Source organism: Mus pahari, chromosome 5 (genome assembly GCF_900095145.1).
Source record: "Mus pahari chromosome 5, PAHARI_EIJ_v1.1, whole genome shotgun sequence".
Lineage (NCBI taxonomy): Eukaryota > Metazoa > Chordata > Mammalia > Rodentia > Muridae > Mus > Mus pahari.
Genome location: NC_034594.1, coordinates 64802799 through 64829693, shown reverse-complemented (window position 1 = coordinate 64829693; position 26895 = coordinate 64802799). Strand labels below are relative to the sequence as shown.

The 26895-nt window shown below is 39.4% G+C and overlaps 1 protein-coding gene and 1 non-coding gene across 8 annotated transcripts in view; one reads left to right on the top strand and one right to left on the bottom strand.

Annotated features, from left to right (window-relative positions):
• The window catches only part of Gigyf2 (GRB10 interacting GYF protein 2), a 127715-nt gene that overhangs the window by 22268 nt on the left and 78552 nt on the right, over nucleotides 1-26895 (bottom strand). For 3 of the 7 annotated variants that reach the window (XM_021199437.1, XM_029539088.1, XM_029539085.1), the window contains 13 exons: nucleotides 25117-25296; nucleotides 21590-21807; nucleotides 21336-21498; nucleotides 21068-21256; nucleotides 17780-17976; nucleotides 16779-16938; nucleotides 11797-11963; nucleotides 9645-9736; nucleotides 8432-8542; nucleotides 7372-7472; nucleotides 5921-6021; nucleotides 3970-4131; nucleotides 649-807 (listed from right to left, as the gene is read on the bottom strand). In XM_021199437.1, the coding sequence (XP_021055096.1) occupies nucleotides 649-807; nucleotides 3970-4131; nucleotides 5921-6021; nucleotides 7372-7472; nucleotides 8432-8542; nucleotides 9645-9736; nucleotides 11797-11963; nucleotides 16779-16938; nucleotides 17780-17976; nucleotides 21068-21256; nucleotides 21336-21498; nucleotides 21590-21807; nucleotides 25117-25296 (2000 nt within the window). The remainder of the gene's footprint in view (nucleotides 1-648; nucleotides 808-3969; nucleotides 4132-5920; nucleotides 6022-7371; nucleotides 7473-8431; nucleotides 8543-9644; nucleotides 9737-11796; nucleotides 11964-16778; nucleotides 16939-17779; nucleotides 17977-21067; nucleotides 21257-21335; nucleotides 21499-21589; nucleotides 21808-25116; nucleotides 25297-26895) is intronic. The other 4 variants (XM_021199438.2, XM_029539089.1, XM_029539086.1 and 1 more) reach the window with 3 other exon arrangements.
• Nucleotides 13602-13706, top strand: LOC115064081. Its single transcript, XR_003843944.1, has one exon. It is a non-coding gene; the product is annotated as a U6 spliceosomal RNA (small nuclear RNA).

Genomic DNA, 26895 nt, shown 5'->3' with positions numbered 1-26895 from the left:
AAAAAAAAAAAAAAAAAAAAAAAGATGCTACTAAGGACTAAGGAAACAGACAAATCGCAGTCTAAGAACAACAAAGATGTAAACCAGTTACTTAAACTAAATTAGTGGAGAAGTCTAAACATTACTAAAAAACTAAATTAGTGGGGAAGTCTAAACATTACTAAAAATTTAAAAACTTTAGTGTTTTGTTTTAAAGCATGCCACAAAAAAAAAAAAAAAAAAAAATCACATAAAGAATACAAAGCCCAGAAATCCAAGCTATTAAGGATTTTTATTTTAATGGTGGTTCATACCTTTAATTTCAGCACCTGGAAAGCAGAGATGGGCAGATCTCTGTGACACTGGGGCTAGTCTAATCTACATAGTGAGCACCAAGTCACACAAGGCTACATAGAGCAACACCATCTCAAAATGAAAAAATACATTTTAAAAATCCCACACCATAGTGTGCTTTTACCAGGGATGAAGATAATCAGAGAGATGTGTTTCTTTTTCCCTCAGAAAACAAGTTTCATTTGAAGAGATAAAGAATACAGACAGAAGTAAAAAGCCTGAGCCAATCAGTTCTTTTGGTGATGGTGAGCACCTTGAGGTGTCAGTAGCTGCCCCTGCCCCAGCTTTAAGAAACAGAGCACAGTGTCTGGCCACCTGCTTGCGTAACAGTTCTTCCTGCTTCCGCCTTTCCTCCTCCTCTCTCCTCCGCTCCTCCAATCTTCTAAGAGCTTCTTCCTGCTGCTGTCTTTCCTCCTCTTCTCGTTGCCGCCTTAGTGCAATCTCTTGCTCCCGTTGGCGCCGCAGAGCCTCCTCCTAAAGAAAACAACAGGGTGAAGTGTGTAATTCACAGTAATTGAAGAAGAGTACGTGATGAACTACTGTTTCCTAAGTACACAACAGATCTGGAGTGGAAAGTACCATGTTAAGTTGAGAAGGCAGGTATATTAAGATTTAAAAAAACAAACAAACAAACAAACAAAAAACCCAAGCCAGGCATGGTGGCACTCTTTAATTCCAGGTCACAGGGAAGAGGGTGGATCTCTGAGTTCTAGGCCAGCCTGGGCTACAGAGCAAGTTGGACAGCCAACACTACACAGGCAAACTCTATCTTAGGGAAAATGAATGAACAAACAAATGAAGCTAGGCACAAATATGAAACAATCATATGGAGGTAGGAGGCTCTCTATAGTTCCAAGGCCAGCCTGATCTACATGATAAGACCCTGTCTCCACAAGAAATAAGATGAATAAAACTCAACTATTTAAAATACTAGTACACTGTAATATAGTAAGAAGTCTATCCTGCATTTCCTTTTTTTCTATTTCTTTTTTTAGTAGACATAAGTCTACTAGTGACCCTAGACAGGATACTAGAACACAGGCTTTGCTGTCTCTGTTGGCATCTTTAGCCCTTTTTTTAAAAAAATCACCTAAAAATGTATATCATAAGGATGTCAAATACATCAAAACCTAGTAAAGTGAGAAAAGCCATGTATCCCAAAACATCTTCAAGTTCCACCACTAAGTACCACACAGTATCACACAGGGAACACTTCATACTACAGAATTAAGTGTGTATTATTTAATTTTCCCCACCTCCCAGGGGTTGTCTGTGTAGACCAGGCTGCTTCTATGTACCATATGTGTGTCTGGTGGCCTCAGAGGGCATTGTATCCCCCAGAGCAGTGGCTCTCAACTGTGGGTCATGACCCATTAGGGTGGTTATGTATCAGGTATTCTACTTATCAGATATTTACATTTTGATTATAGCAGAAGCAAAATAATTTGATGGTTGGGGGTGAGAAACTGTATTAAAGGATCAGAGCATTAGGAAACTTGAGAACCCCTGCCATAGAACTTCGAGTTATAAATAGTTATGAACCACGGTGGTGCTTGGAATCAAACCCTGATACTTTTAGAAGAACAGCCAGTGCTCTTAACTGCCATGCCATGTCTCCAGTCTTTGGCCATTACTCTACACCAACGCACAGTATAACTCCAAGATATCTGTTTTGGTCTTATCATGCATCCTTCTCTGTTTCACAGAATATCTTACAGTCAGAAGCACAAACGTGCTAACTAAAGCTTCGGACCACCAGAGTGGAGTTTTCCCACTGGAGTCTATAAAACTCCAGCAGAAAAGAAGACTAAGCAAGTTAAGAACAGAGTCCACAAAATGAAACAGTAATACATTGGGACTAAGTCTTGTATCTTACAATAGTGTGCTGGCTAAACTATAAATTTTGTACAGTCACTGTGATGATGTAGTCTGTGCATATAAGTAATATTTGGCATGAATGATGACATAATTCATTAACATCAAAAGTCAGGATATGAAATACCAGGTACAAATGACCTATTTCTTAAGTATTTCAGTTCAATCAAAGATTAAAAATATTTGCCAGGCAGTAGTGGTGCATGCCTGTAATCCTAGCACTTTGGAGGCAGAGGCAGGCAGATTTCTGAGTTCGAGGCCAGCCTGGTCTACAGAGTAAGTTTCAGGACAGCCAGGGCTATACAGAGAAACCCTGTCTCGAAAAAAAGATTGAAAATATTTGAGAAGGAAAAACTGCATTGATACTGTGTCACTGTTCTCTAATAGGACAGCACAGCAATTCCCACAGAAGTTACACCGTTAGTTAGTAATCTAAGGTACTCATGGGGTGTCATGGCTTGTATACACACAGTCTACATCAGACTGGAGCATCTGTTTATTTCATGTTTATAAGAGCATGTTTCCTGACTCCAGACCCCTATATCTAGGGATAGCTACACAGTTCTGTGTAGAGAGGGTTTTTCCTCTCAGTTTTTGAAATATTAATCACCAGCAGAGAGCTGAAAAGGTTTATTAAAATTGACTGGCGGGGCAAGGACTTAGTCAAAGATAAATATACTTTTTTCAAAGTATAGCTGAATGACTTGAGCATGTGAAAAGATACTCAATCCCATTATCACTTGGGAAATGTAAACCGAAACCCTATGAAGACTATACCACCTGGAAAAAGCAAACAAGCAGAAATAACAAATGTTGGGAAAGACAAAAAGACACTCAACCCTCATGGTCTGAAAATGAGCACATAAAATTTTTTTTTATAGAATTCATGTTTCATGTGGTTAATATACTTCTGGTATATATATATATATATATATATATATATATATATATATATATATATATAGAGNTATATATATATATATATATATATATATATATATATATATATATATGTAGAGCTGAAAGTGATGTCTCAATTATCTATATGCTCATGTTTACAGCAACATTATTTACATACTCAAAATATGCATATGAAGTCCTCCAAATGTCCACATGCAGGTAAATCAAAATGTTCTATCTACAAATAACAAATTTACTTAGCCTTAGGAAATAAATTCTGATCATATGCTATGACAGTGACACAAATTTAAGTCAGTCATCAAGTGGCAAATGCTGTTTGATTAAATGAGGTATCCAGAGTAGTCAAAATCACAGAGACAGCAAGAAAAGTGTGAACACCAGGGACCAAGAAGCCGACACAGAATCAATGTTTCGTGGGTTAAGAATGTTCAGTTTGGGAAGACGAGGCAATCCTGCACCTGGACAAGAGTGCGGCTTCAGTAACAGTAAAAACATAGGAAGCCACTGAGTGCACACTCAAAATTGTAAACTGTATGCCATCACACGGTTTTTTGAAAGCACACTTGACTTTATAAAACAGCAATGCTGTGTACCAAAATTACTTCATGTTTTATCAGTAAGGCTAGAATGTCTAAAACCTGATTAGGTTATGAGTAAGTTATGAAAAATTAAAAGACTCATGATTAGCACTTCAGTGGGTGCTGTTTCTGATGGTGAGTAAATTAAGTCTTCTAACCCTGCTAAAACTGCCTTCTCTCCCCATTCCTCTGCATATGGAAGGACCTCCCTCACCAAGGAGCAGAGCTTCTCCTGTGTGTGTTACAACGCCCAGTGAGATACCTGCTTCCTTCGAGCAAGTTCCTCTTCTTCCCGTCTTTTCCGTTCTTCCTCCTGCTGCCTCCGAAGGATTTCCTCCTGTTGTCTCCGGAGCTCTTCTTGCCTCTTTCGCTCCTCCTCTTCTCTTTTTGCCCTCATTTCTGCCTCTCTTCTCTCCTGTTCTAACTGGACGGTGAAAGAGAATTTCTGTCAGCTTGAGAGCGAGCATGGTGTGCCCCAAAGCACTGAGTAAGTGCAGAGGTGAGAAGTCCATCTCCCAGTCGCTCAGCAGCACCCTGCTGTGCTGCAATGTGGGGAGAAAACCCCTGACTGACTGACTCTAAGCTCCAACAGGGCATTTTAATCACTTTTCTGCTCTTCTAAGCTACATGCATGATCCTCCCACTTTGACCACCTCCTCATTTGACATGACAGTGTGCCATATCTCAAGATGTGGGACACAAAGTGGTCAACATAAGAGTAACATCAGAAGTGTCCTAGAGTATGTATCTGGTATTTCTTTACTGGACCCTACAAAACACTCATTACTGAGATCTAACTGTGTCTCTAAGATTTCCACAGCTACCAGCAGGGATGCTAGGAATGAACAAAGGGTTTACTAATCTCACCACTGTCAATTATACTTTAGGTCTTCTCTTTTCTCACATATATTCTAAGAGTCTTACCCAGCCTTCCTGCACTATCTCTATCTACATCCTCAGCTTAAAACCTGAAGGGGGGAAGATACGGGGAAGACAGGATGATCTGGCAGCATTCCTTGCCATGAAATAAATTCTATCACGGAATGTGCAAGTACTCATGACAGCTCTGCTCATTTTCTTCCTCAGATTGTACCCTGGCTCCCAATCAGATGAAATTACTTAGTTGCTCCCTGAATTCCCAATGTTCTTGGATCTATCTAGCCAGAACTTATTTTCTTTAACTGCAATTTAATTTTCCTATCCTAAAACCCATGGTGGGACATAGTGGATATACCTATAATCCCAGTACTTGAGAAGCAGAGGCAGTAGGTCCACCTCAAGTTTGAGGCCAATTTGGTCTACTTCCAAGACAGACAGAGTTGCAATAGTGCGATCATGTCACAAATAAAGCCAAACCCCTACTAATCCTGAAGTACAAATTAATTTAGGAATTGCTGACTATCAAAAGTATTACCACCTCTCTAAGATGGGCAGAAGTTTGTATACTCTTGAGCACTCTGTAAGTGAACCTGCTCCTTATCTATATTTCCCTACCCACCACAGGACTACCTGAAAGACCTTATATTCTTACTCACATGTCCTCAGCTCATAGCACTGAGTGATTCAAAAGTCAAGAACTGCAAAGAACTAGTCTCCCATTCATTTATAGAAACAGCTCTCACTGTGGTCTTTTCCACACTCCAGGTTCTATGAAGAGAACAGTACCCTCTTGGAATATAACATGCATCATATGTGACTCTACTGGGGTGTGAGAATCAGGAAATCATTAGACTCACACCACGCACTGGTAGAGCACCCTCTTCTGCCAAGTTCTAAACCAAACTTGCCTGTTAGCATCTCCGGGATCTAATGATAATGCTGAACATTTGAATTTCATACCTGAAGATACTAAAAAATGACTATCAAGATTCAATGTTGGAATGGAGATGACAGACTAATAATCTAATAAACATAGTGGATATTTTCTAACAGTATTTGTGACAAATAATCATCCCATGAATAATGTAAGTAAAATACACATATGACCATCATCATTAAGTATCTCAATACCAACCAATTTTAATTGAGGTCTTTAGGTTTTTTAAGAAGAGGACACAAAAACATAGAATACAAATGTACTTATCCCAGCTATGCAGAAGTAAACTAAAAAGACAGAACAGGTAGCTAGAGGACAGGAAAGAAATGAAATAAACAAAGCCTTGCATTCTGTAGCTAGAAGGCAGATGCACAGCAGTTAAGAGTAAGTTTCAGACCTTTGCAGCTTTGGCCTTCTCTAGCTGCTGAAGCTGTTCCAGGGAAGGACCTGGTGTTGTGGTGTCCAGGGGAAGATCCCATACACTACCACCTTCCCAAACTGTAAGACAAAGACAAAACCAAGAAAGGTCCAAGAGTGTAGCACAATCACATAACCTTAGGCATAAGGAAAAGAGCTGCTTCCTGAACCTGAACATGCTCCATCATACACAACTGTTTATCTCTGGGAGGAGTGCATAGGGTTGTCTTGCTACATAGTCCAAAACATCCTAGAATGTGAGCTCTTCCTGCCTCAGCCTTCCAAATGCTGAGAGTAATAGTATGTGCCACCATGTGCCCAGCTGTTTGCTTTAAAAGAAACTAAGCCAGAAGGTTTTCGTCAATACTCATTAATACATCATGAAGAAATATAGTATGAGACATTTACTAAGGAATCAATTTCATCCGTGTGCCATTCCATATAGGTACCTAACACATCTCCGTCTTTAAAGATGAGCTAGTTTTAAAACTTCAAAAGGTCCGGGCACACCTTTAATCCCAGCACTCGGGAGGCAGAGGCAGGTGGATTTCTGAGTTTGAGGCCAGCCTGGTCTACAGAGTGAGTTCCAGGACAGCCAGGGCTACACAGAGAAACCCTGTCTCGAAAAACCAAAAACAAACAAACAAACAAAAAAAAAAACAAAAAACAAAAGAAACTTCAAAAGGAACATGATAAAAATGTGACACTACAACAATTCAAATGCCAGAGGGTTTCTAATAGCCATACAAGTGGAGAACCAGGTGTTTGCACACTATAAATTATTAAATGTTATTCAAGTCTTCACCTTATGATTTTAAGTTACATCTCTTGGGAAAGAGACTGTGCGGGTCTTACAAATTACCTTTGATCTGTCAAACCTAAAAGACAGCACAGGGATAGATGTAGATGCAAACACTAGAGGTTCCAAGCCAAGTATGATGATAAATTTCTGTAATCCAGCACTCTGAAAATAGAGAGCTACACAGAGAAACCCTGTCTCGAAAAAACAAAACAAAACAAANAAACAAACAAAAAAAGAAAAGAAAAGAAAAGAATAATGTGGGCTGGCACGGTATTAAGCCTTATGACATGAGTGTGACCCCTCAGACTCACAGGGTAGTGGATAACCAGCTCCCACAAGTTGTCTTAACCTCCATCCATGAATGTACTGTGTCACCTATGCCCACACAATACATCCAAAATTCTACATTAGTTAGAGCAACAAAACAGAAACTTAACTCACATAATTCAAACAATTTATACAATAAATACTTCCTACAAAGCTTGTTTTAGATGTGCCAAAGATGGAACTTCTTAAAATTCAATAATAATGGTTCAATACTTCTAGGACTTTTTTTAAAAAATGAACTATAAATGATCATTACATTCTAAATCCATTCAACTGGAACATAGGCAAAGTTAAGTTTTTACCTGCAGGCTGTGAGGTTGTTGGCTGAAGCTCCCAGATAGAGCCAGTATCTGGCACTGACACAGACCTAGTTACTGAGGGAATGATGTTCTGATCAGACATTCTGCAAAAGGGAAATAAAAAGTCAATGTGTTCCTGTCGCTTGGAAAATAAGATACAGACTCCTAGACTATGAGTAGGTTTCTGGGTTTTGTCATTGCTTTGCTACTGTTGCCTTGTATTTTTTTTATTTATTTTTTCAGATAGGGTCCTACTATATCGCCCTGGTGACCTGGAACTCATGATCAAGCTGGCCTCAAATTCATAGAGATCTACCTGCTTCTACTTCACTAGTATTAGGCACTGTTTTGAAATTGATGAAAGCTAGGTGTGGTGGTACAATCAGGGTTAGGTTTAGTGTGAACATAGTGAGACTCTGTCTTAAAACAACAATGATACCCAAGAATTGCATTTCACCTCTGTGTCTGAGGTCTTCCATATATCAGGTTAATCAAGGGTCCAGTTTGCTTATCTTTATAATAGAGACCAAGCCGGGCATGGTGGCACCTGCTTTTAAGCCCAGCACTTGTGAAGCAGAGACAGGCAGATCACTTGAGTTTGAGGCTAACCTGATCTACAGAAAGAATTCCAGAATAGCCAGGGCTATATAGAGACCCTGACTTGAAAAAAATGGAAAGGAAAAGGAAAAGGAAAAGGAAAAGGAAAAGGAAAAGGAGGAAGGGACTCGACCATTAATCTGCTTGCTTTGTAGGACAGGCTAAAACCCACATGAAAAATGTGAAGCACTTTGATCAAGACACAGCTTTGGAATAGTAACTGCTGATAATAACTCCAGGAGCTGAGACAAATAGCCTGAATGAAAATCTGAAGTAGCAGGAATTAAAAGAAGGTCTCCATAATTGCTTTGCCCACAGACTTGCATTAATAGTTTGGGAATCTCGGTGAACCACGACCCGATGTGCCTTATCAATCTTTTTATCGGGTATCATGGGTAAAAGTAAAATTACCCCCATACATGCACACGTGTGTACAGAAATGAGACATAATGGAATGACCACCAACCTCATCTTCAGAGCCTGGAACTGTTGCAGGAGAAGAGCCAACTGTTGCTGCTGCTGAGATGACAAAGCTGCTTTCTGCTGCTGTTGAGCCAAAACCTGTGCATACTGTTGTCTTCACAAGTTTTTAAAAAAAAAAAAAAAAAAAAAAAAGGTATAACCTATCTACCCACATACAGTTCACATGATTCAAAGAAAAAACAAAACCCAACTCCTTCCCTCCTCCAACCACCACACTCAGAAATATCAAATATATTTTATAATTCTATAAAGTCACAAAAATTTTTGATTCACATCATAGATGATGTTCCTGAAGGACATATACATATGAAATAAATGACATGTGTGATATATACATACTGCATATTGCAGAATGTCAAAAAACTGTCCAACACCCACAAGATTCTCCAGATTACAAATGACAATAAGCAAATTTGAGCACCTATTTCATAATGAAGAACTCTGCAAAACTAAAGTCACTTCTACAAAATTTTCTCAGATTTTCTGTTTCAACGTGGAAATTTTTGGGTAACATTTTCCACTGGCTCTGAAAGTTGCAAACAGAAAATGTCTTCAGGTTTAAAAGTGCAACTGCTCAGTTCTTCCCCTATAATTTAACAGCAGTCACAGAAAATCTATAAACATCTAAGTCATATGATCCAATAATGTTTTGCTTAAAACAGGCAGAAGGCTACCAACACTACACAGTGCCAACCCATCTACCTGCACAAATATTACTCCTGAGCCTAGTGCTCAGGAGACTAAGGCTGTAGAACATGAATTTTAAGGCAGTCAGGACTATACGGCTAAATCCTATCTCAACCCCCCCCCCACACACACACACACATGTCAGATAACAACCTTAGTGAGTTGGTCACTGTACTACATCATTCCTAACAACAAACTCTTTAACTTCTTCCTACCTTCTCCTCTGTTGTTTTCTCTGTGCCCCTCAGAAAGTACTTAGTCAATAAAATGATTGTCTGGCTCTTTCTTCAGCAACTAAAGACCCTGAAAACCTAATTAGATGCCATTCTCTGGAATCTAAAATTAAAAGGCAAGCTACAATGAGATGGACAGTGGTACACATGTCACTAGTGGGCTACTCAAGTATCACAGAAGCCTTGAGTTCTCACTCTAACAGGTGAGACTTGGAGCAGATTCTATGTCAGGCTCTTTTGTTGCTGCAGTGCATCCTACTGCATCACTGCTCTTACTGGATTAAGAACTGCTGGTACTGGAGGTGCTGCATCTGGTATAAGGCAGTGAGTTCCTGCTGTCTGGTCAGGCGTTCCTGGTCCAATTCTCCCTGAGAGAAAAGAGGTACAGGAAGAAGCACCATGAAATAAACAGCAATGAGCATAAATGGCATCAAGTATACACACCTACACACATATACACATAGCACAACACACACAAGACCGTCCTATTCCACACTTGTGCCCTTCAAACCCTTAACTAAAACCCCATCATCTTACGAAACTAAGCAATGCCACCTAGTGGAATAAGGTGGCATTACCAGCCTAAGCCACAAGTGGTCCTTACTCAACACTGTCCTCTACTACTTCAAACTGAAAGCTGAACTGTGATCTACAGAGTTACAGTAAGAACTGAGGAATTACCCAGCATTCTAAATCTTGGTGACTTGTTTTAAAGATCACATAAAAATCACAGAAACAGGACGATAAGAAAAAGAGTAAAGTAACCTAACAGCTGATGGGATCAGAGATGTCCGATGCTAGTAATACACTGGAAGGTGAAAACACAGGGTAATAGTGTTTTCTTTGTATTTCAAAATAATTCAAGGAAGATGGCTGAAATTTTAGTTTTGTAAAGTTAAAATAGAGACAAATAAAATATAAGGTTTATAGTAATAAAAATAAAAATCTAAGATAACAGACTAACTCCTAGGCAAACTTGTATCTTTCTTACTTACTGATTATAGCTTGGAATAAAGCATCTGACATACAATGGGTTAGGGCAGAAAGAATCCTAAACTCAGAGACATCAGGAGTAAGGTCTAGTCAACACTTCATATGAAAAGCTGGGTTTTAAGAGTTTTGCTTATGAAAGTCAGCTCTCTGTCTTATCAGTGCTTTGAGGAAGGAGGTAGCAGGTAACAAGGGAGCTGAGCTCCCCAAAGGTTTCCCCTTGAAGGGTACAGACTGAGGCTTAGGCACAGCTTCAACTAAAGAGGTGCAGACTGTAACTGGAGAAAACAAGGGGTGAGAACATACCAAAAACCACATGAGCAGCTTTTAGCTCCTGACACATCAAAGTCACATTTCAACTTTAAGACAGGAAATAAGGCTCAAACTTGTCAGGTAAATTCGAGTAATGATTCACTCTAATTGCTCTTGCGATTGAAAAGAAACAATTCTCAAAAATAATGTATGAATCATGGAAGAGAAAGTATGATGGAAGGCAAGCCAGTGAGTCTCATCCTTTAATGAGAGAGGATGCAGCACATTCACTGTCACCTATCAAAAACTTACCGTGAAAATAACACTGGTAGCCTCAGTATAGCTGTGTAAGTCAATAGCGGGTTACTGCAGAAATCCAGTATTCATAGTAAATTAAATATCATTTTTATCAATGGACAACCACTACTTGCTCCAATTTAATAAAGACATAGACACACACCTAGCAACCTCTAATAGCAACTCAACTGAGAAAGGCCAGCCTCAAGAGAAAATATTTCCCAGCCAAAGGGTTAGGCCTTCAAAATATCCTAACACAGTAGTGGCACTTATATTTGGATAAGCCTCAAATTCAAGACACTTTATGAGCCAGAAAATAAGAAGGAAATAGAGGTGAGAGGAGAAGTGCACATTCTAAGTAAAATAAGGACTTTTCAGAGGCCAACCATTTTGAAACACAGAAGATAAAAGCTTTGACATGAGCTATGAAAGGGAAAGAGTTAAGACCATAAAGGACCTACAGGTTAGGTCAGGATAAGATATTGGTCTCATTCTTTATTGGTTAGAAAACCACCCACGGATTTTATACAGTATGTATAGGTGAATGCACAGTAAGTTTTGAAAAGGTCATTAGTGTTCAGGATACAATTTGCCCATTCAAAAATGCCAATATCATTTCAATTTACTTCTATGAAACTACCAGGTTGGGTACGGTAATTCATGCCTATGATCCCAGCAACTTAGGTAGGAGCAAGACCACAAGTTTGAGGTCAACCGGGTCTGCAGAGCAAGTTCCAGGCCAGCAGTTAAACTGCAAAACCCTGTATCAAAGAAAAAGAGAGAGAAACTACCATTCTTTCTTCCTTCACTGCAACCCTGGTTGTCAGTCAAAGAGAAACAAGTACTCCTGTATCTACTGCGAATCCCAGGCCAATGGGAAGATACTCACCATATGAGGAGGGGGAGCTGGGCCTGGAGAGAAAGGAACCCTTCCCCACATTTTCATGATATCACCAAGGGGCTGGAAGCTTTCATCACATGCTCTCTTCACCAGCAAAGACATAGTAAAATAGCCCGCCTGAAACCATTCGGCCATCTCCTGATTGTTAAAGGGACCTAAACACAAGGGGAGTGAGAATGCTATCAGGCTCAAAAATAAATATATTCCCTGAGTCTCATCATGTTCATTCAAAATTTTATAGAATACTAGCTTACCTCAAAAAGTAACAAATAGGTTTTTTAAATTTAGATACAGAGGAATTAAATTTTGAAATGCACAATGTTCTGTCATTTAAGCCAGGACATTACTCATTCTCAGCAAGTACCCTGCTGCTGAGTCTCATCCCTGAGCAAGCTCCAGTCTGACATGTCTCAAGTTTGTCACCAATGCTTTAATGACTATACACAGAATAACTGTCTTACCCTCTGCAACAACTCACATCAGGAGCGTAAAATACACTGAAGAGCTGATAAGCATGTGCTGGATATGATCACTAAATGCTCAAGGCTACATCTGTTATGTTCTGTTGGAGATTTTTGATTTGTAAAAAGCAATCATCAACTGAACTAAGGCAAACTGCAATGCATGTACCCAACTAGACTAAATCTGGCCTTGAGAAAAAAGTAGTATTCTTTAGCTGAGTACTTAAAACATAAAAACTTGCAGAACACAGACAAATTTTCAGTATTTTTTTTAGATGTGAATGGGTGTTTTGCCTGTAGGAATGTCTCTGTACCACCTGTGTGCCTGGCCACAGAGGGCAGAGTGGGTGTGGGATCCTCAAAACCTGAGTTACATATGGTTCTGACTCTATAACTATGTAGATGCTGGGAGTATGCCTGCGTCCTCTGGAAAGGCAGCACCTTTATCTGTTGAGTCATTTGTCCAGTAATCCCATTTTTTTTTCTTTTTTTCTGGACAGGGTTCGTCTGTGTAATAGCCCTGGATGTACTGAATTTGTTTTACAGACCAGGCTGGTCTCAAACTCACAGACATCTACCAGTTTCTGGCCTCTGCCTCCAGAGTGCTGGGATTAAAGGCATGCACAACCACAACTGATCCCCTTCAAATTTTTAATTAAAATAAAACACCGCATCACCACAGAATATGTGTGTGCATGTGTATATTAGCATATATATATATATATATATATATATATGCTGATGTACAAGCACACACTCTGTCACTCTGTCTCTGTCTCTCTCTCTGTCTCTATCTCTGTCTCTCTCTGTCTCTCTCTCTGTCTCTATCTCTGTCTCTCTCTCTGTCTCTATCTCTGTCTCTCTCTGTCTCTCTCTCTCTCTGTCTCTATCTCTGTCTCTCTCTCTGTCTCTCTCTGTCTCTCTCTCTGTCTCTATCTCTGTCTCTATCTCTGTCTCTCTCTGTCTCTATCTCTGTCTCTGTCTCTATCTCTGTCTCTCTCTGTGTCTCTATCTCTGTCTCTCTCTGTCTCTCTCTCTCACACACACACACACAGGAAAATCCCTAGCTTAGAAGCTAAAACCACCTCCAAATGATTTATGGCTAAAAGAATGTGGTTGTACACTCCACATACACTAAATAAACAATGATAAAGTTAAATTTACTCTTGGAATAAGAGGATGCTTCATTCAACTTATGAAAATTCATCAGTAAGCTGACTATAATGGTGGGGAAGGATTACCAATATTTTATATGGTACATTACATATGGCATATGATCATCAGTTGGTGCAGAAATATTTGCAACACCCTTTTTATCCTAAGGACGGGAGCTTACTTTGGTAGTACATATACTAAAAAAACTGAAACAATACAAAGACAATAGCATGGTCCCTATGCAAGGATGACACCCAAATCTGTGAAGCATTTTATATATCATATATGCCAAAGAGTTGAACTAAAAAACATTAGGAAGTAAAAAAGATGAAAGACGAGAAGTCAGTTAAAATGGTTACCACTAAGTCTGACAACTTGAGAAAGATCTCTGGGAACCACACAGTGAAGAGAATCAACATTTGCAAGTTGTCCTCTGACTTCCACACCATGTGTGCACCTGCCCACCACCACTGCACACACAGATGGTTCCCAGTTAAAACAAACACCCGATCCACATGTACAAAAAAAAAGCAAACACAGGTAAGAAGACAAAGATCTGGGGCAAGCAAGACGGCTCATTAAGTATGAGCACTTAAACCCAGTGACCCCAGTTCCACCCTTGGAACTCAAGGAAAGGTGGAAATGCAGAACCAATTCCATAGAATTGTCCTCTGGCTTCACACAACGTGCAAATACATAAATAGTGATAATAAATAATAATCTTTAGAAACAAAAAAAAAGACCTACCACCAGATACACACAAATATGCCTAGTGGAATAATTATGTCTGTTGGCTTTATTATTTCTAGCTACTTCGGAGGGTTGGAGCAAGGACCTTCAGCCCAGAAGTGTGAAATCAGTATAATACAAGGTATCATCTCAAAAAGGGAGATGGAGGTTGAGAAAGGGAAAAATAAAGCTTCTTTAGACATAAACACAGGTAAAGATGCTCAACACAGCAATCAGAACCAGATACCATAATAATCCAGGTTTGGAAGAAGACATCCATAATCCCAGCACCCTTAAGGCTAAGTCAGGAGAATTGGAGCTCACCATGGGTTAAACTCCCCTCACTCAAACAAACCCTACATATACATATATATATATCTCCCAACAACTACAAAATGAAACAAAAGTGAGCACGGATGTAGACAAATTAGAATCCTGTGGACCTTTGGCAAGAACAGAAAACAGCACAGCAGCTATAGAGACAGTTTCCATATGATAGAGACAGTTTCCATGATAGAGAAGCAGGTATGGCTGAGCATGTCTGTTGCAGGATATCTGATCACACTGTGAACCCCAAGATTGTGTTATTTACTGAAAGAACTGTTTCTAGTTGTGGTGTGGCTTAGTCCTTAGATTACACCTTTAATCTCTCTAGTTGGAATGTAGTACGTGCACCTTTAATCCTAAGCAATGAATGTAAAGTTAGTTTGTAGAAAGAAACACCCATGTTTGAAAGTGGTGTCGAACTGAGTGGCAGACAAACTGATTTGACAAAATAGGATGCGTCAAACTCTATGAGAAGAGAGAGGAAGAGGAGGCTACTCAAGAGCAGTGCAGAGAGAAAAAGAAAAGAGGAAAGAGAAAGAGGCACTTTTCCTGGGAGAGTTTTACAGAGGGAGTTAAAGAGAGAACAAGCTAGACAGACAAAGATGGGACAAGCCAGAGAAAGAAAAGGAGCCAGATTATTAGAACAGAATGTCAATGTTCTAATTCAGTAAGAAACTGAGAAAGGATAGATTGAATCAACTAGAATGGAGAGGAGTTTTAGCCAGATCAGCTGAGTTGAGTGAGCCAACTAGAGATCAGAAAGAACTAGAGAGGGGTGAGCTTATTCAATAGTAAGTCTCAGAGGCTGAAAACACTCTAGGCCTAGATTAGATTGTACACAGGCTGCAGCTTTCAGGACTAGGCCTAGGTTAGCAGATGGAAGTAAGTAAGCCTCAAAGATGACAAATCAGGAGACTAAAATATACACACATCTATAGTGCTAGCATTCAGGAGGCTGAGAGACAGGACACTGCTCAAAGTTCAAAATGGATGGAGATTCTGAGCCACAGTAAAGTATCATTACACACTTGCTAGAATGATTTAAAAAACAAAAACAATGAAACACAAAACCTATCATCATCAAATTCTGGTATAGAGAATAATGTGCACATTGTCAGAGGGCATACAGAATGGTTCAGACACTCTGGAAAGCAGTTCTAAAAACTAAAGATTCAACTGCCACTTGATCTAGTACTTGCACTCCTGGGCTTTATACTGAAAGAATGACATACTTTCACATACTGCCCATAAATGTTTACAGCAGTTTCATTTGTAGCAGTCAAAAAAATTGAAGCACTCAAATGTCCTTCATCAGATGAATGGTTAAACATGCTATAATACACCAGCATTGTCAAGTATGACTCAGCAGTACAAGGAAAGAAAGTAATTACATATGAAGCCACCTGGATGAATCTAGGGGATTATACTAAGAGGACAGAATCATCCCCACCAAACATTGTAAACTGTGTGAGTCTATTTACATAACATTCCTAAAATGGTAAAATATAAAACTGTTAATAGATTGATGTTTTCACAGATTAACAAAGAAGTGTGAAAGGAAATGCATGTTGCTATAAAAGGACATCAGTGCTGCTAAGATGCAAAAAAAAAATCTAGTTAACTTTCTACTTGGATGTCAATAATGAACATCTACAAGACCAGGCAGTGGTGCAGTAGGTAACTCCTGCAAAGTAGAGCAAGGCAGAGTAGGGGAAGAGAACTGGAAGTGGAAGATGCTAACATGCTGGTGCCCTCACAAGATATATTCCCTAAGTATTGTGCTAAAACTGACACTAATATACCAACAAGCAATTCAGGAGTTACACACTTTTAAAGCAGAAATGAATCTACACATATGCATACACAATTTCTCTCCTCTAATCTAGTTTATTCAAATCTTTTAGGGGATGCATTCGTAATACTATAGTCTTTTCTTAGTCATTTCAGTAATTCTTTGTTGTTTATAGCAAGCCTACTTCAGCAAATCATGTCAGGCTCTCCAACACAAGCTGCCAGCACCTTCTGTTGGTCTGGATGTTGAAGCAGAGATGTGAGTGATGTACCAGCTCTTACCTAGCAGGGATGTATGGAGCTCAGGGAGTGCACAGAGCATTCTGGTGACCCCGCTGCCATTTTAGCCATTACTCTACCTGTGTTTCTTTCTTAGGTTTCTTCTTTGTACTTATAGAGCAAGTCTATTTACTTTGTTTTCCATTATGCAGACTGACATTAAACAAACAGGAGGCTCTGAAAGGAGCACCTATACTTCAATATTTAAAGTACAAACGAGCCACTGACCTTGGATCTCTCCCTGAGGGTCTTTGTAATACCACTTTTGCATTGCTTCATGCATCAGTGGGATTGACACTCCTTTAGTTCGGTGCTCTTGCAGTTTTGATGTCAATCTTTCGTCATCTAGTGCACTGTCTTGGAGATAAGCCACCATCTTCTCAGCTTGCTAATAACAGAAGACAAAAGGATAACAGGAAACAAATACTCCTGAATTAATATTATAAGGCTATTTTTTGACTACTTGATTTATGAAAGGAACACAAACTGTTAACAACCTGATCCCATTTTATGGGAGAAAAAAAAATTATGAATCAAAGACCCAAAGTAAACCAACTAGATTGGAATACAACCTGGTACAGATCAAAGCCCAGGCTTGAAATAAGGTTTTAAAATATGATGTTGGCCCATTCTAGATTGTTTTCACAAACCTGGATGTTTGAGTAGAGATGTTAATAGAACAGAAGACTCAATTAATACAATTGTAAATAAGTTATTCTACAAGTTCCACTAAGACATAACTAACCTTTCCTTCTATGTTTCCTCCTGTCTCTAACCATGCCACCCCAAGGAGGGAGGAATTCTTCTGTAGAAAATCAACTCATCATTTACATGTGACATTACACACAATTTTAGGGAAACACAGACATGAATAAGAATGTTAACATCCTTAAGTTTTTAACCATCGTCCCCACTGTACTTAAGCACAGAAGACACAGGGATCGTCCACAGCTGCTTGTGTTCACCATTTTTAGCATTCCATTAAGATCCGAAAAGAAAAGAAAGGAAAACAGCTGAGGGCAATCTCAAAAAAGCAAAACATAACCTGACATAATGACTACTACATAGCAGAAACTTAAAAGCATGAAATGATCTGAAAGACAATTACTCACACAAACATTAATAACCAAACAATTTTTCCAGTACTTAAAATCTAGTGCATAAAACTTTCTTACTGGGTTGTTCATGTTAAGAGCTTGATAGGAGATGTAAGAGAAACATGATTCTACCTGTTCCAAGTGTTTGAGGCCCTCTTCATCATCTGGCTCTGTGGAAACACTGCTCATACCAGGAGCTTCAACGGCTGCTGTCTCAACTGGCCGTGAGGCAGAACTAGGAGTAGGACCAGGAGGCGACAGGATGAGGAGAGGAGAGGCTGTGTCTGGAGGAAGCTGTGTGGAAGGTTGCTGGGAGGGAGGCACCGTTTCTAAAGGGAAAGAATGTAGAGTAATGAAAATTCTTACAAATCTGGAGACTTCTCAAAGTTAACTCTATATTATTACATTGAACAGTCATAGACACCAATCCTAAAGCTCCTTTCTATGGAGAAATGTAGTGTTTTTCCCTAGAATGACAGAAAAGTCCCCAAAGAGTCTTTCTACCTATGTCACTACAGCATCTATCCAATCGTTAGCAGTATCAGCCAGTTTAAGTATAGAGTTTATTTAGGGCATGGGGAGGGGAGTTGAGGGAATAGAGACAGATAAGGGGGGAAGAGAGAAGTGGAGATTGGTCATGGAGGGGTGAGAGGGAGAAGGGGAGGAGAAGAGAGCAAGGGCAACAGGAGACAAGAGGAAGGGCTAATTTATTCTTTTTTTTTTTTTTTAAAGATTTATTTATTATATGTAAGTACACTGTAGCTGTCTTCAGACACTCCAGAAGAGGGAGTCAGATCTTGTTATGGGTGGTTATGAGCCACCATGTGGTTGCTGGGATTTGAACTCCGGACCTTCGGAAGAGCAGTCAGATGCTTTTACCCACTGAGCCATCTCACCAGCCCTAATTTATTCTTTATAAGGCCTCTAAATACTAAAAAACATTAAGATACTGAAAGCTTCTCAAACACATGTCATCTCATCCAAACATTTATGGAAAACACCTGATAATCTTAAGTACCTATTTCAAATGCTTAGTACATGTTTTAATTTGAAGAGTCTCAACAGTGAAGGGTATTTTTAAGACTAGAAACTGTAAAAATAGTTTCTGCCTTGATTCCTTTTTCGGTTTATTTGTTTGGTTTGGTTTTTTTTGTAACTCACTCTGTAGACCAGGTAGGCCCAAACTCAGAGATCCATCTGTCTCTGCCTTCCAGTGCTGGGGCTTAAAGGTGTGAGCCACTATGACCTGGCTTAAACATATTTTTAATTAATTTCTCTTTTTTAAATTTTATGTGCATTGGTGCATTGTCTGCATTCATGTCTGTGTGAGAGTGCTAAATACCCTGGAACTGGAGTTATGGACAACTGTGAGCTGCCATGAGGGTGCTGGGAATTGAACCCAGGTCCTCTGGAAGAGCAGCCAGTGCTTTAACTACTGAGCTATCGCTCTGCCCTCGCCTTGGTTCCTAGTTCTAACCTCTTAGTATGTAGGCTCCTAAAGTAAGTGTGGAAAACCACATAACTAAATCAAATTGAAATTTCTCCTTTAAAACTTCAATTGTTCAATACTAACAAGCCACTTCAAATGTTTGCTCCTCTTCAAGTGCTGCCTAACTTTTCTAAAGTTCAGTATCTACACGCTGCCTGTGTCACCACCACCTGCCTGTCCACCCTATAGACAGGACCTCTCAAAGATACCCAGTGACAGCAACCTGCCAGGTGCCATGCCTTCGCCTTGAGGAGCTCCGCAGCAGCTCATGTTCTCAAGCCAGGATGCTCTCCTCCCTGTACTCTACTCTTCTAGGCTCTCCTTGGGGCTCTCGAGGGGACTCTCTGGTTTCTCCCCTGAACTAAAGATCACAATCACCAATTGTATGGTTTTGTTATTATGCTCTTTATTTTGTTTTTGAGGCAGTCTTACTCCTTAGCCCATGTTGGCCTCTAACTTTCCATCCTCCTGCCTCCACTTCCCAATTGCTAGGATTACAGGCCTGTGCTATCACAAAAGACAAAGCTTGTTGGGTTTATTATTTCCCTGGTCCTAAACTACTCCCATTCAACTAGAGTCCCCTCACAAGTTTTTTCTAGTCAACTCTCATTCTTCATGGTTCACAGCCAACTTTCAAAACTGAATTTAATCATTCCTTTTCAAATGGACTCAACTTCCACTCGTTCTTAAGTACCTAATCTTCTGAACTACTTTGGCTATCTCTACCTTTTCCACCCTGATGAACATAAAGTCTGTCAATTTCTGACTAAAATCTCATCTGCCACTACCTCATTTTACATGGACATTGCCTGCCTCATTGTGTCTACTCAGAAGTTCAGCAGGTCATGTGCGTCATAAGATACCATACACAGCTATCAAATCTAAGTTCCAACCATTTTCTACCAATTTGCTTAGCACACATAGTACCTATGTTTTATAAGGGTTGGAGGTGGCCCGAGGGGACTACAAGATGGCTTAGTGTTTTGTGGATGCTAGCTAAATAAACTTAACAGTCTAAGCTCAATTTCTGGAACCTACATGGTAGAATGAGAAAAGTGATTCTTGGAAGCTAGCTTCTAATTTCTACCTGTAGGTACATTACAACCTTGTCTCAATGGACTCAGCTGTATCTATACCTCTAAATTCTACTTCCTATTTCAAGGTTTTCCTGAAACATCCCAAGGGTCTACTAATAGTAAAGTCTTATTTACAACCTAACCAGGAGGGATTATAGAGAAGTATAACACAAAAAAAATAGGGCACAAATCAAGGCCTACAACATTTTCAGGGTGGTGAGTCTATCGTGGGGGAGAGAAAGTGGCTCGTGCTGAAACTGCAAAGGAGATCTCACCAAGTATGGCAGGCTGTGTTACCAAGTCTGGCAGGCTGTGTTATGGTGACTCAGTCCAACAGACCTTCAACATTGCATTTGCAATTTTAACTCTTTTCAAGAATAACCACAGAAATATACAACAATGGTGCTTTTAAGGTGTATGAGCCATTCAAACAAATATAGTTAACACTAGAGAAGATCTGTAAAACCTTGCTATCTAGCAAAGATGATGAAGAGCTTCCAGACTATCCCAAGTGCTCCTTCTGTTCCCTTGGAACAGTGGCATTTTGGTGTGAGCTCAAACATATGATACTAGAAGAAGGAAGGCAGCTATCTGTTATGACCCTAAACAAATGTGTAAGTGCAGTCAAGACAGCTCTATTGCCTTAGGAAATAAAGCTCTTATTCCTACTCTTGCAGATTTTAATTTTGATCTGAAGACATGAGGAAAACAACAGTTGCTTGCATTTTCTGGTACTGGTACCTATTCCAATGATTCATCTGGAAACAGTTCCACGGCGTTAAGTAAAAGCAGTCACACTAGTGACCAGTGGTCTCAGAAAATCCCACTTTAGTGTCCACTCTCACAAACACATACCATCCCCTCTGCTGGGGACCTTGGCTGAGAGACTATTTTCTGACGGATTCTCTTCTTCAGCCTTTTCCACTTGTTCAGCTTTGGGTTCATCTTTCCTCTCAAACTGTGCTGCTTCTTGAGGCTGATGATCTGAAGGGGTACCTGGTCTAGCAGATGACAATGACATCTGAGGTACTTCCTCACTAGCTTCTGGAACACAAAGTAATCATAAATGAATTCAGGAAGGTTTTTGTTTAAGGTTGTGCAGGAAGATAAAAATGGCTCTCACCAGCCCCTGCTCTGTCTGTTTTCTCCCCCTCTCTTCGGTTTGTCTTATCCGGTTCTTTGGCCTCTTCGTTATGGCTGCTGTCAGAGTCAGAGCGCTCCTCTCCCTCCTCCACAGGCCTAAAGTCCATTTCCTGCTCTTCAGGAATAGGTTCTTTCTGCACTTTCTGTAGCAAGAAAAGAAAACCAAAGTTTATCAGCATATCTGGTTTTGGTGTGAGGTCAGTGCTATCATGGTATTTAAAACAGACTTCTTACTTTTAGAGAGAGGAATGCTCCAGAAGAGTCAAATGTGCCCATTTCTTCCTCAGCATCCTCTAAGCACCACTCCGGCAAGCTATCCCTGTCATCATCTATGCTCCCACTGCCAGAACGCACCCTTCGGTAACCACGCTCATCATCTCGGTCTCGAAAATCAAACTCAAACCTCCGACGGCGTTCCATGTGTTCCCGCCAGCCTGTAGAACGAGGGCCATCTGAGTTGAGGAGGAAGACAGAAACCTTAGGAAAGGGTCATGACAATATTGGAAAAAGAAAATCATAGAAAAAAATAAAGAAGATGGCTATGAGCTGTAATGGTCAATCTCCTGAAGAGAGAACAGGGTGAACTGAACTCAGAGCACTCATTGTGATGAAGTGACGATAGGATTTACCTTCATAGTATCGTAGCATGTTACTACGTTGAGCTTTATAAGGTAAATTTGGAACAAAGCACACTGAAAGGATACTTGGAATAATTAGGCAACCAATGAGCACTGATTAATTTTGTGGCCTACTCGTACCCGAAGAGCACTCCCTGGCTGTTACTTATGCTTTCTCTTTGGTATTAAAGCAGTTCCTTTCTTCCCACAAAAGCATCACTCTATGAATTATATCAGTTCCCTCTTGTTAACTCATGTCAAACTTACTGTGCCTAATTACTAGTGCTGAGTTTTCACTTATAATTCTGATAATAAACAACAACAAAAAATTCATGAAATTACATCACTGATAGAGTATGATGTAAGAGGTTTTATATGGGAAACAGAGTGTTCAGTTCTGCATCCTCGGCTGCTTTCCCACAGGAGTAAGTTCCCTCCCCTTCCACCTTCCTCAGCTCTTACTTCTTCCTAACATCCCCAGGGGCATTCCTAAATCCACCCCAGCATACTATTTATCAAATCTACTTTCCCAACAGAAAAGGACTGCCCGCTCATTTTTTCAGAAGTACTCTTCTGAAAGGAAAAGGGAAGTTCTTGCTACATCTGCCCAACCCACATCTAAAAGAGTCATAAAAAGAAAAATGGTTTTTAACCTGTATGAGTTTTCTAGTTTTGACTCTCACTCTGTTAAAAGATACAAGAAAGAAATGAGGCCAAAGTGAAATGCTCTTATTCCTGAGGTCAAATTTGCTAAAACTATCAATCTAAAAAAAAATACTATGGAAAACATTAAGATGCCAAATACAGACAAAAAATGTAGGATGTTCAAAAGACAGCCTCTGACATGTAAAACATTTGCTACCCAATGAGAGCTCAGAATGTTACATACACGTTGTTTAAATGTAAGCCTAGAGGCATCAAAAGAAGTCTTCATGATCAAATGTTGGATTCCACTGCTATCATTTCTAAACAGTCTAAGTATGCACACAGATAGGAATCTATCCTTCTAGGCACTCAGCTCCTGTTTCCCTCTTACTGAGTTTCCTAAGTTCATCTCCCAGAGTGGAGGCTTCCCTGTTCTCTGAGCCCTATCTCTAGCTATATCCAGCTTTGAGCCCTGCTTAGTAAAACTACATCCCGTAAATTGTTTTACCAAGAGTTAGTAAAATCTTGCTCAGGAAACTAACTGTAGCAAATGAGGCAGACAACTCATCAAGGGTAACCTCAGCTTTATGGGCTTTAGAATAAAGTGAGGGTGTCTCACTGGATAAATCAGTTTAAAAGATTGTATTTAAAATTTTTATTCCAATTCTAATCAAAGGTTTACTATAACCTAAAAGGTAGATGTTAGCCTATCACACCTAAGTAATTAGACAACACACAACACACGCCAGACTTAAAAGCAAAATGTATTCTTTAAAAAATAAACAAACACACCGGGCGTGGTGGCGCACGACTTTAATCCCAGCCCTCAGGAGGCAGAGGCGGGCGAATTTCGAGTTCGAGGACAGCCTGGTCTACAGAGTGAGTTCCAGGACAGCCAGGGTTATACAGAGAAACCCTGTCTTGAAAAACCAAAACAAACAAACAAACAACAAAAGCCCAGCACAAATGTTTCTTTTTTTCCCCCCTCTAGATCTATTTTATCTTTACCCCCTAAAGCATCTTTTAAAAATACATGGATGGGGGAGCAGGAATGGATTGTGAAGCTGACAGCAAAACTAGTATGAAAGACAAAACTGAAGGAGAAAGATTTAGGAAAGATGAGGGAAACACCATGTGAAATTCTAAGCTGTTGGGAGTACAACAGCAGAAGATGGCACTAAAAGCTGACCCAACTCCCTTCAACAGAATCAACATCACACACGTGGGCCCAGAAGCACTGGTCACCTTCCAAAACATTCACCGTGTTTGTTTTTGACTAGCTGGAATTTCTCTTCTCCTTCAGCCCAGATTCTGTCCATTCTTCACTGAATGCTTGTTGGGAACATAAGTCTACAACACTTCTCCTTACAGGCAAGCTCAGCACAAAATGCCACAATGCCTTGAAGAGAATTATGACGTGTAGTTGCCTAGATACAGGCTAAGGAGAACTGCCTAGATCCTATGATATAAACAATGCCCACTCAGGACAAAAAAAAAAAAAAAATCTGCCTAAGATGCAACTCTGAAGAACTAGTACAATCATCAGGTTTTTGGTTAATTGCATAATGCCTCTATCTACATACCTCTTGATAACAAACTAAAGCTTGCTACTGTATGTCAACTAGGTTAGAGGTTTGGCTAACAACTTGACCCTAAAAAGAGGAAAATACTTACATTGATATATAGTACTCACTACCACCCACTGCCAAGGTAAGCTTCTCTGACATATAGCTAATATTATGCTTCATAGGGCACACACACATTTTCCGTCTGTGTGACCCCACAACTCAACCTCCAGACATCTGAACATCATGAGGACAGAAGCAGCAGGTCAGAAGAAAAGGAGCTTCACAGAGCTTCAGTGTCTTTAACTATTGGCATAGCTAATGCCCAAGAATGCTTGAAACATTGAGTCCAAAACAACTTAGAAGTTTACTAATCATTACTATTCTTATTCTCTTTTCTAAGGTCAAAAAGACAAAAGAATAAACTTGTGATTATTTCTGACCTGAGTTTAAAGTTTATTTTTTAAACCCTCCCCCACCCCCCAAAAAAAACCCTCACATGTTTAAGTCAGGAAAAATGAAAGGATAATCCTTTATTCTTGAAGAAAAATACCCATGAGAACAACACACATGTAATTATGTACTTATACATATATATTTTTAAATGCCCTATTAAGTTTTAAAGAATGCTACAGATAGATTAAAAGATTAAGAGGTAGACGAACTGAATGAAATCTTCCCTTCTGTTTGCAGATGTAGGCAGGTGCTTCCTATTAAGCCGTACTATTTGCCCCAGGAAAATAGAAAAGTGATTTCAATCAACTGGATAGATGGGGAACTGTTCTGTTGAAATGTTTTTTTGTAGTAATAAGACTGGGCTGTGACAGCATAAATGATTTCTTTTTTTAAACTAGTTTCCTTTTCCATTAAATCCCAAGCATTTTAGCAAGCTCTCATATCAGCCTCTTTGTGCTTTATACAATACAACTCTTACCAGGACTATGAGGTCGCCATCTCTCTCCATCCCTTCTTGATCCAGCTAACCGCCAACCTCCATCTTCATCTTCTCCATTTTGTTCCTCTCTAAAGATTCGCCAGTTTTCACTTTCTGACCGTATAAATTCATGCTTTCTCCCTACAGACGTTGGTCCACTTTCCTCAAAATTTGGTCTCCCTATAAACAAGATAAGAAAATATGGTAAGTTAACAAAAGCTCTTACAAGTGAAGATTTTGAAAAACAAGTAATACTTCAAATCAAACTCCCGCTCTACCTGTTCCTTTCAATGTTCAAAAAGTATTAATCGACTATATATATACAAATATTACACATTTCTTATAGCTGAATGGTCAAAGGTTGGGAAATTATTTTTTAAACAAAAATAGTTATGAGCAATTTTAAAAGGCATACAACGAAGAGCTAGAGAGATGGCTTACAGGTTAGAGCACTTGCTGCTCTTGCAGAGAAGAATCCTAGTTCTGCTGCCAAACCCATACAGCAGCTCAAAACCCTCTTCTCATCTCTGAGGGCACCAGGCATGCATGTGATGCACATACATACACATAAAATAATAAAATAAATCCTTTACCCCAAAAGTCATATAATTAATATTCAACTAGTCTTCATTTTACATATGAACTCTAAGAGACTTAGTACCCAGAACTAAGAAGAACCATCATTAGTTCCTAATAAAATCTTCCAAAACCTGCCCATGTGTACACTTGAATATGTACATATAACTACTACACACATACACCCTGAAGATGTTATACTGTTTTGAACTATTGCTATTTTCAGACAATGGAGCATCTTGCCAATCTTTCCCTATTAGTATATACTTTTTTAAAATGACATTTTTATTATGTGACTACCTTAACTTATTTAACCAATTAACATGAATTACTTTCCCAAATTGTGGAATGTATACATTTCAATCAACCATTTATTTTTTAAAAAAAAAAAAAAGGAAATTCAAAAGTGAAAGCTATGCATTGTAAAGTTGCATTTACTAAGCAATATAGGAATATGACAAATTGAATTTTGGACAGAATTCAAAGCTATGTTGCCTAAAAATGTCTTAAGAGCTATATAATTGGTTTGAAAAACTGTACGCAAAGTAAACTGACACTTTATGTGTTAACATATAACTCCTAACATCTTGGGAAATCTCACTATTAGATAAAAATGAAGAACACTGATACTTTCAGTCTACAACAGTTACAGTTACATGTTCTCTTGGTGACAAATAAATTCAATTAAACCATAATAAAAGTTTTAAAGGAAAAAAAAAAGAATCTAATGAGGAAAACCTTGTTTGTAGTTATATTACATATTATACATACTAAGAGTTAACATACTGTTTGTCCATCCAGTTTTTAGAATGTTAGAAGGTATCGTCCTAACTTAGGATTAGTGTGGCTACATGGTCAGTAGATAAAGGTATTTCTTATCAAACCTGACAACCTGAGTTTGACTCTGCAGACCCAAATGGTGGAAAAGCAGAGAACTGACTTCCACAAGTTGTCATCTGACTTCCACAGACATGCACCCTACTAAAGACACACATACACACACAGAGACAAATAGACATACACGGGGGGGGGGGGGTTTAAGGGGAGAAAGACAGAGACAGACAGACAGACAGACCTGAAATTTAATTTTAAAAAACTTAGAAAGAAGCCGGGCCTGGTGGCGCAGGCCTTTAATCCCAGCACTCGGGAGACAGAGGCAGGCGGATTTCTGAGTTCGAGGCCAGCCTGGTCTACCAAGTGAGT